This window comes from Lepisosteus platostomus, chromosome 3, assembly GCF_059453375.1.
Source record: "Lepisosteus platostomus isolate fLepPlt1 chromosome 3, fLepPlt1.hap1, whole genome shotgun sequence".
NCBI classification, from domain to species: Eukaryota; Metazoa; Chordata; class Actinopteri; order Semionotiformes; family Lepisosteidae; genus Lepisosteus; species Lepisosteus platostomus.
The window spans coordinates 50,611,143-50,626,687 of record NC_142613.1 but is presented as its reverse complement, the minus strand read 5'-3'; the positions used below and the strand labels follow the sequence as shown (position 1 = coordinate 50,626,687).

The window sequence follows — 15,545 nt, the reverse complement described above, 5'->3', positions numbered from 1 at the left end:
TCTGTCCAGAAACAGTCTGCTGGAATCCAAACTGCCCTGGTGGGCTGCAGTGCTGAAGTGTGTCCCAGTTTCCCATCTCTGCTCTGATGCAACACACAGGGAGAAACGGAGATCTGTGTGCGGACCTGACTCGGGCTTGCAGAGCCCTTGCAGGGCCAGAGTGGGGTTCACAGCGGTGCTATACAAGGATGAGGTTTCAAGAAAAGCGCCCCCCCCTGAGGAAGGGCAGGAAGGGGACCCTCTCAGAGCCCTGTTTCCAGAGAGGCCCTGACTCTTGTGTGTGGATGTGCTGCACTGATTCAACGGCATCATGGAAGCTGGAGGATGTGCTGTAATGTGCTAATAAACTGTCTTAACGAGGCTCTGATTAATCCAGCATGCAGCACTCTGTTCATGCTGCTGGAGTCATAATGCTGCCGCTGAGAGCTGTTTCCTGCTGATCGATAACAATCTCTGATCCTTACATCCTCTGTCACCGCTGGCCCCTCTGGACCAGAACCAGAACACAGCTGTCATGAAGCTGGCATGTGACTGGGGGTGTGTGGTGTGTGGGAGGATCCCGTGTGTCTGATGGTGTGTATGTGCGTGACGCAGTGTGTGTTGGTCTGTGTTGTAGTAGTGTGTGTGTGTGTGTCGGTCTGTTCTGTAGCAGTGTGTGTGTAGATCTGTGCTGTAGCAGTGTGTGTGTTGGTCTGTGCTGTAGCAGTGTGTGTGTGTTAGTCTGTCTGTGCTGTGGTAGTGTGTGTTTGTGTATGTGTGTGTGTGTAGATCTGTGCTGTAGCAGTGTGTGTATGTTGGTCAGTCTGGGCTCTAGCAGTGTGTGTATGTTGGTCTGTGCTGTAGCAGTGTGTGTGTGTTGGTCTGTGCTGTAGTAGCACATCATCCTTCCGATGAGATGTAAAACTGAGGTCCTGACTCTCTGTGGCCATTAAAAATCCCAGGGCGTTTCTCGAAAAGAGTAGGGGTGTAACCCCGGCGTCCTGGCCAAATTTCCCATTGACCTTTACCAATCATGGCCTCCTAATAATCCCCATCTATGAATTGGCTACATTACTCTGCTCTCCTCCCCACTGAGAGCTGGTGTGTGGGGAGCGTTCTGGCGCACTATGGCTGCCGTCGCATCATCCAGGTGGGGCTGCACATTGGTGGTGGTGGAGGGGAGTCCCCATTACCTGTAAAGCGCTTTGAGTGGAGTATCCAGAAAAGCACTATATAAATGTAAACAATTATTATTATTGATTATTAGTGTGTGTGTGTAGATCTGTGCTGTAGTGGTATGTGTGTTGGTCAGTCTGCACTGTAGCGCTGTGTCTGTGCCCTTGTCTTCTTGGAGTACTGTCGGAGCAGTGTTTCCAGGGAGCAGATTCAGTAGACAGATTCACCTGTCTGTAAGTTGGGGACGAACGGGACATCATCTCAGTCTGATCTCTGCAGTGCTGGACAGGTTCACCTTGACAGGACGGCTCAGTTCGATTGTGAAACCCGATCTCGCGTGCCTCAGAGCCTGGCCTCTGACAGGGTCTCCTGGTCTTCGACCGGAGAGCTTGTCTTTCACTACAGGCAGGTTTCGTCTTTCTGTAGGTCGATAGACAGGACTCGTTCCATAAAGAGACTCAGCTTTCATCTTGCTGAGAAGGGGGGCGGTTTTCACTGCTGGCTTTCTCCACATCTTTAACAGCGAGACAGATCTGTTTCAGCACAAGCCCTTTCTGTGTCCCTATCACAGCATACTGACCAGCACTCAGGAGCCCCGGCCCAGCTCAGCTCCCAGTGCCCTGTGCCCCTGGACAGCCTGTGTGGTGGGAATGTGGGGGCTCTGGCACACAGGGTGAAAGGTGTCTCTGATGCTTTTAATACACTGTATTGTTAGTGCAAGCATCTTTGGGTTCCCAGCTCTGTCTGTGTCCAGTTCCTGTGTCCAGGCTGTGGTCACCTAGCCTATACGTGCCGGACAGCCAGGTCTGTCTGTGTCCAGTTCCTGTGTCCAGGCTGTGGTCACTGAGCCTGTACACTTTGGACAGCCAGGTCAATCTGTGTCCAGTTTCTATGGCCAGGCTGTGGTCACCTAGCCTATACTTGCTGGACAGCCAGGTCTGTCTGTGTCCAGTTCCTGTGTCCAGGCTGTGGTCACCTAGCCTATACTTGCTGGACAGCCAGGTCTGTCTGTGTCCAGTTCCTGTGTCCAGGCTGTGGTCACCTAGCCTATACTTGCTGGACAGCCAGGTCTGTCTGTGTCCAGTTCCTGTGTCCAGGCTGTGGTCACTGAACCTGTCTTGTTAATGTGTGGACTGTTTGTTTTGCTTATTCCCAGTAGTCCTGGTAGAGGTGCTGGAGCAGTGTTGGAGCAGTGCTGAGAGGGCGGTGGATTATTCGGGGTGATCAACAGGACCAGCTGACTCTTTCCCGTTCTCTCTCTCTCTCCCAGCTCCGGCCAACGCTCAGATTGTGCACTCGGGGCAGGCGTGTGTGGTGAAGGACGACAACATGAGTGAGAGGATCTACACCATCCGTGAAGGAGACATGCTGGTGCTGCAGTGTCTGGTCAAAGGGCACCCCCGGCCGCAGGTACCCCCCGACACCCCTATCACTGACAGCCACTGAGACCCCCTAACAAAGCTCTTGTCCACTGCTGGCCCCTGCAGGAGGGACAGTGCTGGGTGGAGGCAGGTACCAATCACTGGAGTGATTTCAACGTGAGGGTGAGGGGTAGATGGATTACTGTTACATTGTGAGGGCTGCATGTTTGTAGGGTAACGCTGAGCACTCAGACAAAGGCTGAAAAGCCACAGAGCTGATTTAGTGAAAGGTAAAATCCTGCAGATTACTGTGAGCGATTGTACAGGGAAATATTAGGGGGATGCAATTTAGTTTGGAACTGTAATACTTTCCTCTCCAGAATGGAAATATTAAGGGATTGGAGCTCTGAACCCCAGCAGAGCTGGGTCTCCAGGACAGTGGCTCTGAGGGCAGTGCTTTATAAGGAGAAGCTCCAGACTGTGGGTCAGCTTTCACACGTGTGTTAAAATGAAAATGGGGTTTTCTGTCCATGGGGAACAGGCTGTTGGTTATTGTTATCGTGATCTGGTTCCTGTGTGGCCTCGGGGGCTGTGTTAGTCGGCTGGGGGCAGTGCTGAGAGCCACGTGCAAGCAAAGGCAGAATCAGGCCATCGGAGCCATCGTCCACTTCACAGAGCCCACACGGGGCCTGGCACAGCCTGGACAAGTGCAGGCTCCCAGGAGAGTATACCAGTCTGCCAGGCAGTCCTGCTCACAGTGCCCCAAGCCAAGCTGGTGACTTACTGGTCCACCAGCGGCAAGCTGTTTTTTCTTACTGGTCTCCCATCACACACCGATTAGTGATGGAGGACCAGAAGCTGGCCCTGACCCTGACCCTCTGGACTGCAATGTCCCAAACCATGCCCCAGCGTGGTGACTGCGGTGCTGTAGGTGCTGATCTCTGGGTGAGGCACTACACCCATAAAGACCCCCGGGCTATTCGTAAGAGTAGGGGTGTCAGACCTAGGGTCCTGGCTAAAGTGAGTCAGCAGGTGCTGTACAGTGAGGCTGTCCTGTGGCCCAGTGGCTGAATAAATAGAAGTATGAACATTAAACACAAGACAGATCACAAACGAGAGGAGCCACTCTGGCCTGTTTGGTAGTTATTTGATTCCAGGATCTCATCCACCTCTTTCTCGAAAGAAGCCAGGATGTCAGCTTTATCAATATGGCCGGGTGCCAACATAACCTGTCCTACACTCCCACTGCCCTTCATGAGAAAGTAACGCACCCACCTGTATAAAACCAAGAACTGTTTCCACTTGCGTCCTGTGGTTGGCGTTTCACTGTTGATGCTGAAGAAGTCTGCTAGGTTGACTTTGTCAGTGTCTTTGAGGATTTTGAGCACTTGTGTCCCCTGGTACACAATGCGTCATAAAGTATCCAGCTCTTACACAGCCTGTCGGAATCGTCTGAAATCACTTGCAGTCAAATCCCACTTCTCAGCCTGTCAGTCACACTGACATTCCCTGGTCGGGGAGAGAGAGGGCACTGGGCACAGAGTTCTGGTACCGGTGAGGGAGTGAGAGGGAACTGGGCCCAGAGTTCTGGTACTGGTCTGGAAGTGAGAGGGCACTGGGCCCAGAGTTCTGGTACCGGTCGGGGAGAGAGAGGGCACTGGGCCCAGAGTTCTGGTACTGGTGAGAGAGTGAGAGGGCACTGGGCCCAGAGTTCTGGTACTGGTCTGGAAGTGAGAGGGCACTGGGCCCAGAGTTCTGGTACTGTTCGGGGAGAGAGAGGGCACTGGGCCCAGAGTTCTGGTACTGGTCGGGAAGTGAGAGGGCACTGGGCTCAGAGTTCTGGTACTGGTCAGGGAGAGAGAGGGCACTGGGCCCAGAGTTCTGGTACCGGTGAGGGAGTGAGAGGGCACTGGGCCCAGAGTTCTGGTACCGGTGAGGGAGTGAGAGGGCACTGGGCCCAGAGTTCTGGTACCGGTCAGGGAGTGAGAGGGCACTGGGCCCAGAGTTCTGGTACTGGTCGGAGAGTGAGAGGGCACTGGGTCTGGAGCCTTGCTCTGGGGATGATGTGCATCACTCTGAAGCACCTCTAATCTTGGGGTGACCCCACACTTGCCAGACCCTGAATCAACAGAGAGCAACCTAGGATAAGTGGGTTCTTCTGGGGAGATGAATTGCATGAGACATTGGGTCAGAATCATTTTAAGGCATCAAGGAATCAGTCAATCAGAACAATCAGCGAGCAGTGAACAGTTAAAATAATACAAGGTACAATGTTATTACCCGTAATAAAATGTGCTATAAAACCAAGATGAGTAAATACAAAATAAGCGTGTCATGGTGCAGGCGGCTGATCGGTCACACAGAGATCTCAGGAACTGACAGTGTTAAAGGCACTGACAGCGATTTGCTGCTAAGTGTTAGTCAGCCTAAATGTGGTCTCAAAGCACCAATATCAGCATTCAGAAACCTGAAGCGGACAAACAAGTATTCAATTACTTCCATGAATCAGCTTTTTATCACACACATTCCCGTTTAGAATAACAGCTTAATTCTCGTGTGTTTAAAATGGTCCTTACTTGAGAATTGATGGGCGTTCAGTCACTGGAGCAGTTAGACAGTACTGACATCCTGGTTATACGAGCCCTGTCTCAGGAACATTGCTGAGAAGCTGGCTCAGAAGAGTCCCTCCCAGGCTTTCTGAAGTCAATCTGTCGATCAATCAGTATAGCGGTCGGTCAGTAATCTGTCGATCAGTCAATCAAACAGGTAGTCAGTCTGAGTCAATTAATCAATTAATAACTCAGTAAGCCAATCGGTCATGCTGCCATTAGTAAACAACAAATTAATTGATTAATCATTTAATTAATTAATTGATAAACCAATCGACCAGTCAGTCGGTCTGCTGATCAATTAACCGATGTGTTGTACAGTCAGACAGTCAATCGGGGAGTGAGATGATGGCAGGTCATGTAGATACGAGGGAGGGATGCTGGGAGTGAGCTCTGAACTGTTTCAGCCAGGCTGCAGCCAGTTGACTCTCGCTGCCTCATTCCCGGGTCAGACGTCAGAGGTCAGAGGGGCTCTGGAGTGGGAATCAGAGCTCAGGAGCTTGAATCTGAAAAAAAAAAACTCTCCAGGTCGACTGCAGACAAGCTAATGCTTCTTGAATTTCAAGCTTTGCTAAAAGCTTTTTGGAACATGACTCTACAGGAACGTAAAAAATGAGCTGTTCGTGATCTCACTGTGAATGGGCTGCAATCAGAGTCAAATTCAGACTCGGGCTTCTTTATAGGCAAGTAGGAAAGGACACCCTCAGTAAATGATGCATATATTAACCATTGAAATATCTTTTAGACTATGTGAAATCTCCAGTGAAGGGAACAGATTAGTTTCAGGTCAGGAACGTACCAGTCCAGTTCAGTCCGGTGGCTCTCTGGACAGCGTGTGACCAGTTTCTGGGTCCAGGCTGTGGTCACTGAGCCTGTCCTCTCTGGGCAGCCAGGCCTGCCTGTGTCCCCCAGATTGTGGACACTGAGCCTGTACTTCTTCAGGCTCTTTTCTCTTTGCTGTTTCTTATAATAATAATAATAATTGCTTACACTTATATAGCGCTTATGGACACTCCACTCAAAGCGCTTTACAGGTAATGGGGACTCCCCTCCACCACCACCAATGTGCAGCCCCACCTGGATGATGTGACGGCAGCCATAGTGCGCCAGAACGCTCACCACACACCAGCTCTCAGTGGGGAGGAGAGCAGAGTGATGAAGCCAATTCATAGAGGGGGATTATTAGGAGGCCATGATTGGTAAGGGCCAATGGGAAATTTGGCCAGGACGCCGGGGTTACACCCCTACTCTTTTTAAGAAACGCCCTGGGATTTTTAACCAACACAGAGAGTCAGGACCTCGGTTTTACATCTCATCCGAAAGACGGTGCCTGTTTACAGTATAGTGTCCGCCTCACTATACTGGGGCATTAGGACCCACGTGGACTGCAGGGTGAGCGCCCCCTGCTGGCCCCACTAACACCTCTTCCAGCAGCAACCTAAGTTTTTCCCAGGAGGTCTCCCATCCAGGTACTGACAAGGCTCATCCTCGTCAAATGTTCCAAATACTGTATTTATCTGGTAAGAAATCTGTAGGATTGCAGTTCGTGTTGTGTGTGTGTGTCCCAGTGGGTGAGGTAGTGTTGTGTGGTTTGTGTTGTGATGTGGTTGATTTTGATTCGTGTTGCTCTAGCAGTGCTGTCCTGAGGCTGGCTGGTGTCAGTGAGCCTCAGGACCAGCTGGCTGAGGGGGCTCTTCTCTGGGCTCAGCTCTGGGCTCAGCAGGGCCTTGTGGTGGGAGGAGTTCTGGTCACTGTTTCTCAGGTTCAGCCAGGACTTAACTGCTTCTCTGTACGTATTAGGGAGGATAGGAGCTTAGTTCTGCCCTGCAGGCATTGTGTGAGGTGTGTCTTTGTATGCAGAGGATTTTCTCAGCTCTTTGCAGAGCTACAGTGTGTTTCTTGTAGTCTGAGAAATCTGGCTGTGTTCGCTATGACCACCACATGACTGTGCTGGAAACACAGCTTTTTACAACTGCCTTTAAATTGAAAGACATTAATGTGTAAATTGAAAATTACACCTTTGCCAAGTTGAAAATTGGTGATTAATGCCTGTGTGCAGTAAACCTATGATATTGATCAGCTGTTCAATGTTCCTGCCAGCTGCCATACCGTATGAACAGCTGGACAGTGTTACTGAATTGTTCTAAAGCATCATTTCAGGTTCAGTTTTATAGTGAACAGCTGAACATTATTACACATTGACTGCGCACAGGGATTAATCCCCACTTTTCATCAGAATTCAGAATTTATACATTAGCGTCGGACATAAGTTGGACATAAGAAAGTGGACAAAAGTCTAGCCCATCAGGTAGTTGGTAGTTAAAGGATCTGTGGATCTTGTTCTTTTCCATGATTAAAATCGTCTTTAACACCATGGCTGAGTGTGTGTGCAGTGCAGATGGGCAGTGTTCTCAGTGAAGTGATATCTGTTTCCTGAGATCCGGCTTTCTTCTGGTCTTGTCTAGATTGACTGTCAGTGCCCAGGTCTGACAGTACTGCTTCTGCAGCCCCTGTTCTGGGTCCAGATGGGCTGGCAGTGCCCAGGTCTGACAGTACTGCTCCAGCAGTGCCAGGCTCTGCTGCAGCCCCTGTCCTGTGGGGAACAGCAGGACCAGGTTATCTGCATAGAGCAGGAACCTGATCCCTGTCTCTTCCTCACCCTGCTGTCCTCTCTCTCTCTGTATTAGTGAACAGCACTAGTACTCTGCCTCCCTCTGTCCAGACGAATCACCACAGTGACTCTGGGACAGTGTGGGAAGCTGTTTGGGACAGTAAGAGGCATGTGTGACAACAGAGGCATATAGAGGTTGTGCTGTGGGTCTGTGGGTCTTTCAGCTCCTACATGGCCACCTGGCTCTATCAATTAGTTTTATTTAAAATAGGAGGCATTTCTGTACACAAAGGGGTGTGGGAGTATGGAACAAGCTGCCCAGCTCCTCTTGGTCTTATGCTCCTGACAAGGCAGTTTCGATTGAGCTGTGCGCTTCAGTAACAATGGCGTTAATCCTACGTTGGTGTTGTTCAGGCCTTTGTGCCTGAAACAGTGTGATGGTCTGGCATCCTGTCCAGGTTGTGTGTGTGTCCTCTGATGGACTGCTGTCCTGTCCAGGGTGTGTATGCTGTAATGGACTGGTGTCCTGTACAGGGTGTGTGTGTGTCCTGTGATGGACTGATGTCCTGTCCAAGGTGTGAATGCTGTAATGGACTGGCATCCTCTACAGGGTGTTTCCTGTGATGGACTGGTGTGCTGTACAGGGTGTGTGTGTTCCCTGTGATGGACAAATGTCCTGTCCAGTGTGCTTGTGTTTCCTGTGATGGAGTGGTGTCCTATTCAGTGTGTGTGTCCTGTGATAGACTGGTGTCCGGTCCAGGATGTGTCCTTTCCTAGGTGTGTCCTACCTCATGTCCAGATTTGGGTCTAAATCAAGTGGATATTGAAAATGAAGGGACTGCATTTCAGACTGTTTTGAACTGTGAGTTCTAAGTCTTCCCTTAAAGAAGGGAAACCAACACATGTGTAACGGTACATGGCAGATTATTCCCCAAACAGAAGTTTGGGAAGAAAGGATATCAGCCTTGGGTTGCTCTGTGTGTGGACTTTCACTTTGGCCTGCCTCTGTGAGAGGAAGACCGCATGTCTGTTGGTGCACAGATCATTATCTGTAGGTGTGTGACTGAGAGAAATGTGAGCACAAAACTCAGATCAGCACACGAGGAGCTCAAAAACCTCCAGCAGACCCTGAGCATTGTTCTGACTTAGTGTCACGCCCATGGTCGGTGTACAGTGTACACTGTGAACACTGTCAGACCAGACAGTGAGAGAGTGTCAGGCAGCAGGTCAGGACTGGTGTACAGTGTGTAGACCTGACAGTGTGAGAGAGTGTCAGGCAGCAGGTCAGGACCAGTGTACAGTGTGTAGACCCGACAGTGTGAGAGTGTCAGGCAGCAGGTCAGGACCTGTGTACAGTGTGTAGACCAGACAGTGTGAGAGAGTGTCAGGCAGCAGGTCAGGACCGGTGTACAGTGTGTAGACCAGACAGTGTGAGAGAGTGTCAGGCAGCAGGTCAGGACCTGTGTACAGTGTGTAGACCAGACAGTGTGAGAGAGTGTCAGGCAGCAGGTCAGGACCGGTGTACAGTGTGTAGACCCGACAGTGTGAGAGAGTGTCAGGCAGCAGGTCAGGACCGGTGTACAGTGTGTAGACCCGACAGTGTGAGAGAGTGTCAGGCAGCAGGTCAGGACCGGTGTACAGCGTGTAGACCCGACAGTGTGAGAGAGTGTCAGGCAGCAGGTCAGGACCGGTGTACAGTGTGTAGACCCGACAGTGTGAGAGAGTGTCAGGCAGCAGGTCAGGACCGGTGTACAGTGTGTAGACCCGACAGTGTGAGAGAGTGTCAGGCAGCAGGTCAGGACCGGTGTACAGTGTGTAGACCCGACAGTGTGAGAGAGTGTCAGGCAGCAGGTCAGGACCTGTGTACAGCGTGTAGACCCGACAGTGTGAGAGAGTGTCAGGCAGCAGGTCAGGACCGGTGTACAGCGTGTAGACCCGACAGTGTGAGAGAGTGTCAGGCAGCAGGTCAGGACCTGTGTACAGCGTGTAGACCCGACAGTGTGAGAGAGTGTCAGGCAGCAGGTCAGGACCGGTGTACAGTGTGTAGACCCGACAGTGTGAGAGAGTGTCAGGCAGCAGGTCAGGACCGGTGTACAGTGTGTAGACCCGACAGTGTGAGAGAGTGTCAGGCAGCAGGTCAGGACCGGTGTACAGTGTGTAGACCCGACAGTGTGAGAGAGTGTCAGGCAGCAGGTCAGGACCGGTGTACAGTGTGTAGACCCGACAGTGTGAGAGAGTGTCAGGCAGCAGGTCAGGACCGGTGTACAGTGTGTAGACCCGACAGTGTGAGAGAGTGTCAGGCAGCAGGTCAGGACCGGTATACAGTGTGTAGACCCGACAGTGTGAGAGAGTGTCGGGCAGCAGGTCAGGACCTGTGTACAGTGTGTAGACCCGACAGTGTGAGAGAGTGTCGGGCAGCAGGTCAGGACCTGTGTACAGTGTGTAGACCCGACAGTGTGAGAGAGTGTCAGGCAGCGGGTCAGGACCGGTGTACGATGTGTCAGGCAGTGGGGTCAGGTCCATGTAGAGTGTATTAGGCAGCGAGTCAGGCAGCAGGTCAGTGGATCAGGACCGGTGTACTGTACTGGCCAGGAGGTGTGTGTTAGTGACCCAAACCGACTGAGCAGAGGTGTCGTTTGCCTGAGCTGCGCTGTGAGTGCCAGTGCGCTTGCTGTCTGCGGGGCATTGTGCAGCGTGACCGGGCACCATGGCGACCGTGCCACCCCATTCAGCTCCCTCAAAGAGTTTTGGCAGGGAAGCAGGCTGTTACCATAGCACCCTGGCACAGCACCTGCTCCCCTTTCTCACGCTGTGCCCCAGGACTGGCAGCCTGAGCACAAGGCCCTCCCCTCCCCCTGTCCCAGCAATGACCTCTTCTGACTTGGGGAGGGCGGGGTGTCTCCTTTCTGAAAACTGTTAACTCTCACAGCATCAAACAGCGCCGCCCACTGCTGTGTAGGGTTCCCTGCAGGGTAGCCCTGCTTGCACAGTGGGGGGAGAGTGAGGAGGATGCAAGAGGAATCAGATCAGAGCACATTACTCACTCACAATGTGAGACTGCCCAGCTCTCTCTGAGTGCCTCTGCACTCCCTGCACACACAACAGCCTGCTGAATGAGTGTCTGCATTAGGCCCTGCATGGTGGTAAAGGACAGTCTGATAGACAGACAGGTGTGCAGGAGACGGGCAGGGTCAGGGCCAGTCTGACAGACAGACAGGTGTGCAGGAGACGGGCAGGGTCAGGGCCAGTCTGACAGACAGACAGGTGTGCAGGAGACAGGCAGGGTCAGGGCCAGTCTGACCGACAGACAGGTGTGCAGCAGACGGGCAGGGTCAGGGCCTGTCTGACAGACAGACAGGTGTGCAGCAGACGGGCAGGATCAGGGCCAGTCTGACCGACAGACAGGTGTGCAGCAGACGGGCAGGGTCAGGGCCAGTCTGACAGACAGACAGGTGTGCAGCAGACGGGCAGGGTCAGGGCCAGTCTGACCGACAGACAGGTGTGCAGCAGACGGGCAGGATCAGGGCCAGTCTGACCGACAGACAGGTGTGCAGCAAACAGGCAGGATCAGGGCCAGTCTGACAGACAGACAGGTGTGCAGCAGACGGGCAGGGTCAGGGCCAGTCTGACAGACAGACAGGTGTGCAGCAGACGGGCAGGATCAGGGCCAGTCTGACAGACAGACAGGTGTGCAGCAGACGGGCAGGGTCAGGGCCAGTCTGACAGACAGACAGGTGTGCAGCAGACGGGCAGGGTCAGGGCCAGTCTGACAGACAGACAGGTGTGCAGCAGACGGCCAGGATCAGGGCCAGTCTGACAGACAGACAGGTGTGCAGGAGACAAGCAGGGTCAGGGCCAGTCTGACAGACAGACAGGTGTGCAGCAGACAGACAGGATCAGGGCCAGTCTGACAGACAGACAGGTGTGCAGCAGACAGGCAGGGTCAGGGCCGGTCTGACAGACAGACAGGTGTGCAGCAGACGGGCAGGATCAGGGCCAGTCTGACAGACAGACAGGTGTGCAGCAGACGGGCAGGATCAGGGCCAGTCTGACAGACAGACAGGTGTGCAGCAGATGGGCAGGGTCAGGGGCAGTCTGACAGACAGGTGTGTGGGGGAAACCCCCCTGCCTGGACAATTTAATTTGTGGGGTACAGCCTCAGTAATAACAGTGCTTTAGATGGAATGCGCTTGATTGAGAATTTGCCCAATCCTTTATCAGGGCTGATTGTTTACTTTAGCCCGAGAAGATTGGATTGAAAAAGGGAGTTTGGCTGTAATCCATACAGAATGAAATCTAATCATTTTCCTTTTTTCTTTGAGAAAAAGTACAAAACTCATACATCAAGTCAGAATGGCTTTAATTCAGCAGCCGGGCTCTGGGCTGGGTGATATGCAGGCGTGATTGTACAGCAGAGGAAGTTGAGAGAAAAAATCTCATGAGCACGACAGTCTTCACAGGGTGCAGGCGGAGGTGTGGGCTGGAGAATAAAGGTGACTATTCTAACTGTTTATCTGCAGGACAGGGGAAAGCCAGACCAGGTCAGGAGAGCAGGCCAGTCTATCAGAAGAATGTGCTGAATCAAAGGAAACAGCCCTCACCTGTCCTGTAGCTTCTCAACATGAGAAATTTAAGCTGCAACCAGGAAAATACCATTCCAGCAGGTGAAGAGTGCTGGAGTAGGGGTGGCAGCAGCAGTGGTGTTTGGAGTGTCTCGGCATTCAGGAAAAGTTTAGCTCTGTGTCACTCCTGTCTCCTCACTAGAGAGCTGTATATCGGCTGTGGAGCTGTGTCTCCTCTCTGCAGCTGAGTCTCCACTGTGTAGCTGTGTCTCCTCTCTGGAGAGCTGTTTATCAGCCGTGGAGCTGTTTCTCCTCTCTGCAGCTGAGCCTCCACTGTGTAGCTGTGTCTCCTCTCTGGAGAGCTGTTTATCAGCCGTGGAGCTGTGTCTCCTCTCTGGAGATGAGTCTCCACTGTGTAGCTCTGTCTCCTCTCTTGAGAGCTGTTTATCAGACGTGGAGCTGTGTCTCCTCTCTGCAGCTGAGCCTCCACTGTGTAGCTGTGTCTCTTCTCTGGAGAGCTGTATATCAGCCGTGGAGCTGTGTCTCCTCTCTGCAGTTGAGCCTCCACTGTGTAGCTGTGTCTCCTCTCTGGAGAGCTGTATATCAGCTGTGGAGCTGTATCTCCTCTCTGGAGATGAGTCTCCACTGTGTAGCTGTGTCTCCTCTCTGGAGAGCTGTTTATCAGCTGTGGAGCTGTGTCTCCTCTCTGCAGCTGAGTCTCCACTGTGGAGCTGTGTCTCCTCTCTGCAGCTGAGTCTCCACTGTGTAGCTGTGTCTCCTCTCTGGAGATGAGTCTCCACTGTGTAGCTCTGTCTCCTCTCTTGAGAGCTGTTTATCAGACGTGGAGCTGTGTCTCCTCTCTGCAGCTGAGCCTCCACTGTGTAGCTGTGTCTCCTCTCTGGAGAGCTGTATATCAGCCTTGGAGCTGCGTCTCCTCTCTGCAGTTGAGCCTCCACTGTGTAGCTGTGTCTCCTCTCTGGAGAGCTGTATATCAGCTGTGGAGCTGTATCTCCTCTCTGGAGCTGAGTCTCCACTGTGTAGCTGTGTCTCCTCTCTGGAGAGCTGTTTATCAGCTGTGGAGCTGTGTCTCCTCTCTGCAGCTGAGTCTCCACTGTGTAGCTGTGTCTCCTCTCTGGAGAGCTGTTTATCAGCTGTGGAGCTGTGTCTCCTCTCTGGAGCTGAGTCTCCACTGTGTAGCTGTGTCTCCTCTTTGGAGAGGTGTATATCAGCTGTCGAGCTGTGTCTCCTGTTTGGAGCTGTATGTCAGCTCTGGAGTTTTATATTAACAGTTCTGACAGTGTTGTTTACTTTTCAAACTAATCTGATGCTCACAAGCAGAAAGTTATATTGTTTGTTTATAACATTTTTATTTTCTGTTTATTTTTATGTTTTTAGAAAAGGAAGTATGAAAAGTTGCACCGACCACAGTACTTGAAGTATATTTCCTCAGGTTATCAGTGTGTTCAGTATCTCTCTGTCAGAGTGCTGGACAGCAGTGTGTTCAATGTATCTCTGTCAGAGTGCTGGACAGCAGTGTGTTCAATGTATCTCTGTCAGAGTGCTGGACAGCAGTGTGTTCAGTGTGTCTCTGTCCACAATCACAAACCTGCTGTTTTATACAGAAAGTTCTCTTACTGAGTGCTTAAAGCTTTGAGTTGAGAATGAATTGAAGGATTCTTCTTCTCACTTGTAAGGGCGATCAAATCAGATCTCTCACACCTTGCATAATCAGGAACTGGTGTCAGTTTTTCTAGCGTTTCAAAGAAGAAGTCCTTGAACTCAACAAAGAGCTCGATTTTACAGCGAGCGTGATGCAGCACTTTAGCAGAATGGCTAATTAACAGCCCCTGCAAGGACATGCTGAAGTCACACTTGTAGCTGGACTTGCAATTGAGTGTGAGTCTGCCAGCACAGCCCACTCCTTCACTCCAGTGCTGCCCTCAGTCCGTCTCCCCAGCTGGACTTCTCAAGAGCACAACAAGCTACTGCACAGGAATATATAAATACCAAATAAAACTACCCAGAGCTCAAAGCCTGTGCTTTAAAGTTGGTATTTGGCCAAGGTTTGGAAGTATGTGACAGGTAACAAGTGTAGCGTTGCAACACAGGGGTGACATGAGCCCGTCACTCCCACTCCCACTCCCCTGTGGTCACTGAGGGCCAGACGGTGGGACAGTGGTCACACTGAGGGCAGCTCATTGGTCCCACTGGGGGCGGGACAGTAGGGTTGTGGTCACATTGGGGGCGGGACAGTGGTCACTGTGGTGAAGTGGTCATCTTACTGATGCTGTGTAACACCAAGGAACAGACTCCAGTCCCCAGTTGTGTTCTCACCCCCACGTCAGGCAAGCAATGGGTTAACTGTGTAGCTGTAGAATAGTTTTTAACTCTGTGTACCGCTACAAAAATAAACCTTTTTGCTTTAATTAATTATTTAGTGGAAGGCAATGCTGCTGCTGGCGCTGTGCTGGTAATGTGACAGAGCGGTAATATAATACCCAGAAGCCCAGTGAGAAGCGCTGCTGCCCGGACGCCGTGGCCGTGAGGGCGTGGTGCAGGGAGCAGCGCGCAGGACTGCGCCAGGGTGCGCAGAGCGGCCCGACTGGAGGGTGGGCCTTTTGGGTATCTTCTGGGCTCAGCCGGCTGATTTACTGCGTCCCACAGCGCTGCTGTCACAGCCCTGCGGTAACGCGATAGCAGGGTAAATGGCTTTTCTGTAAGGGATCGCTCGGGCCCAGATTATTAATTCATGGCTCTGCGGTGCTGGTGCTTTCGGTGACCTTGAGGTGCCCCGGGGCTGGGGGAGGCGCGGGAGATTAGGGACGAGGGGGGCAGGCTCAGGTTTCCGTCCTTGAGGGGTGAGTGGTGTCAGATCGATAGAGGGCTGACTAAGAGCAGGATTGAATAACACTGCCTGACCTGCAGAGAGGCAGCCAAGGGCATGCTCGCAGCACCCCTCCACCTCTCTGCACGTACAGACAGAGAGGGGTAGGTAGAGGGTGGAGAGAGGTGGAGAGAGAAAGGGGTAGGTAGAGGGTGGAGAGACGGATATTTAAAATGTAGACCCTTTCAAATTGCTTTCAGTTCTCTCGGTTCAGTGAGAGATATCTTACACTGTTCTCTTGACTATCCTATTCTGTTCTATAAGCTGTTCTTTGGACTGTATCAGTCTAAAGACTAAAAAGACCCAGTTCATTCCGCTGTCAGTGTAGGACAGTCCCTTAATACTTGTACCAGGTCTCCTCAC

General features: G+C 52.0%; 1 protein-coding gene across 1 annotated transcript in view; it reads left to right on the top strand.

Annotated features, from left to right (window-relative positions):
* The window catches only part of mdga1 (MAM domain containing glycosylphosphatidylinositol anchor 1), a 176,778-nt gene that overhangs the window by 31,346 nt on the left and 129,887 nt on the right, over positions 1 to 15,545 (top strand). Inside the window, exon 3 of the mRNA XM_088625959.1 lies at positions 2,426 to 2,565. Within this exon, the coding sequence (XP_088482085.1) occupies positions 2,426 to 2,565 (140 nt within the window). The remainder of the gene's footprint in view (positions 1 to 2,425; positions 2,566 to 15,545) is intronic.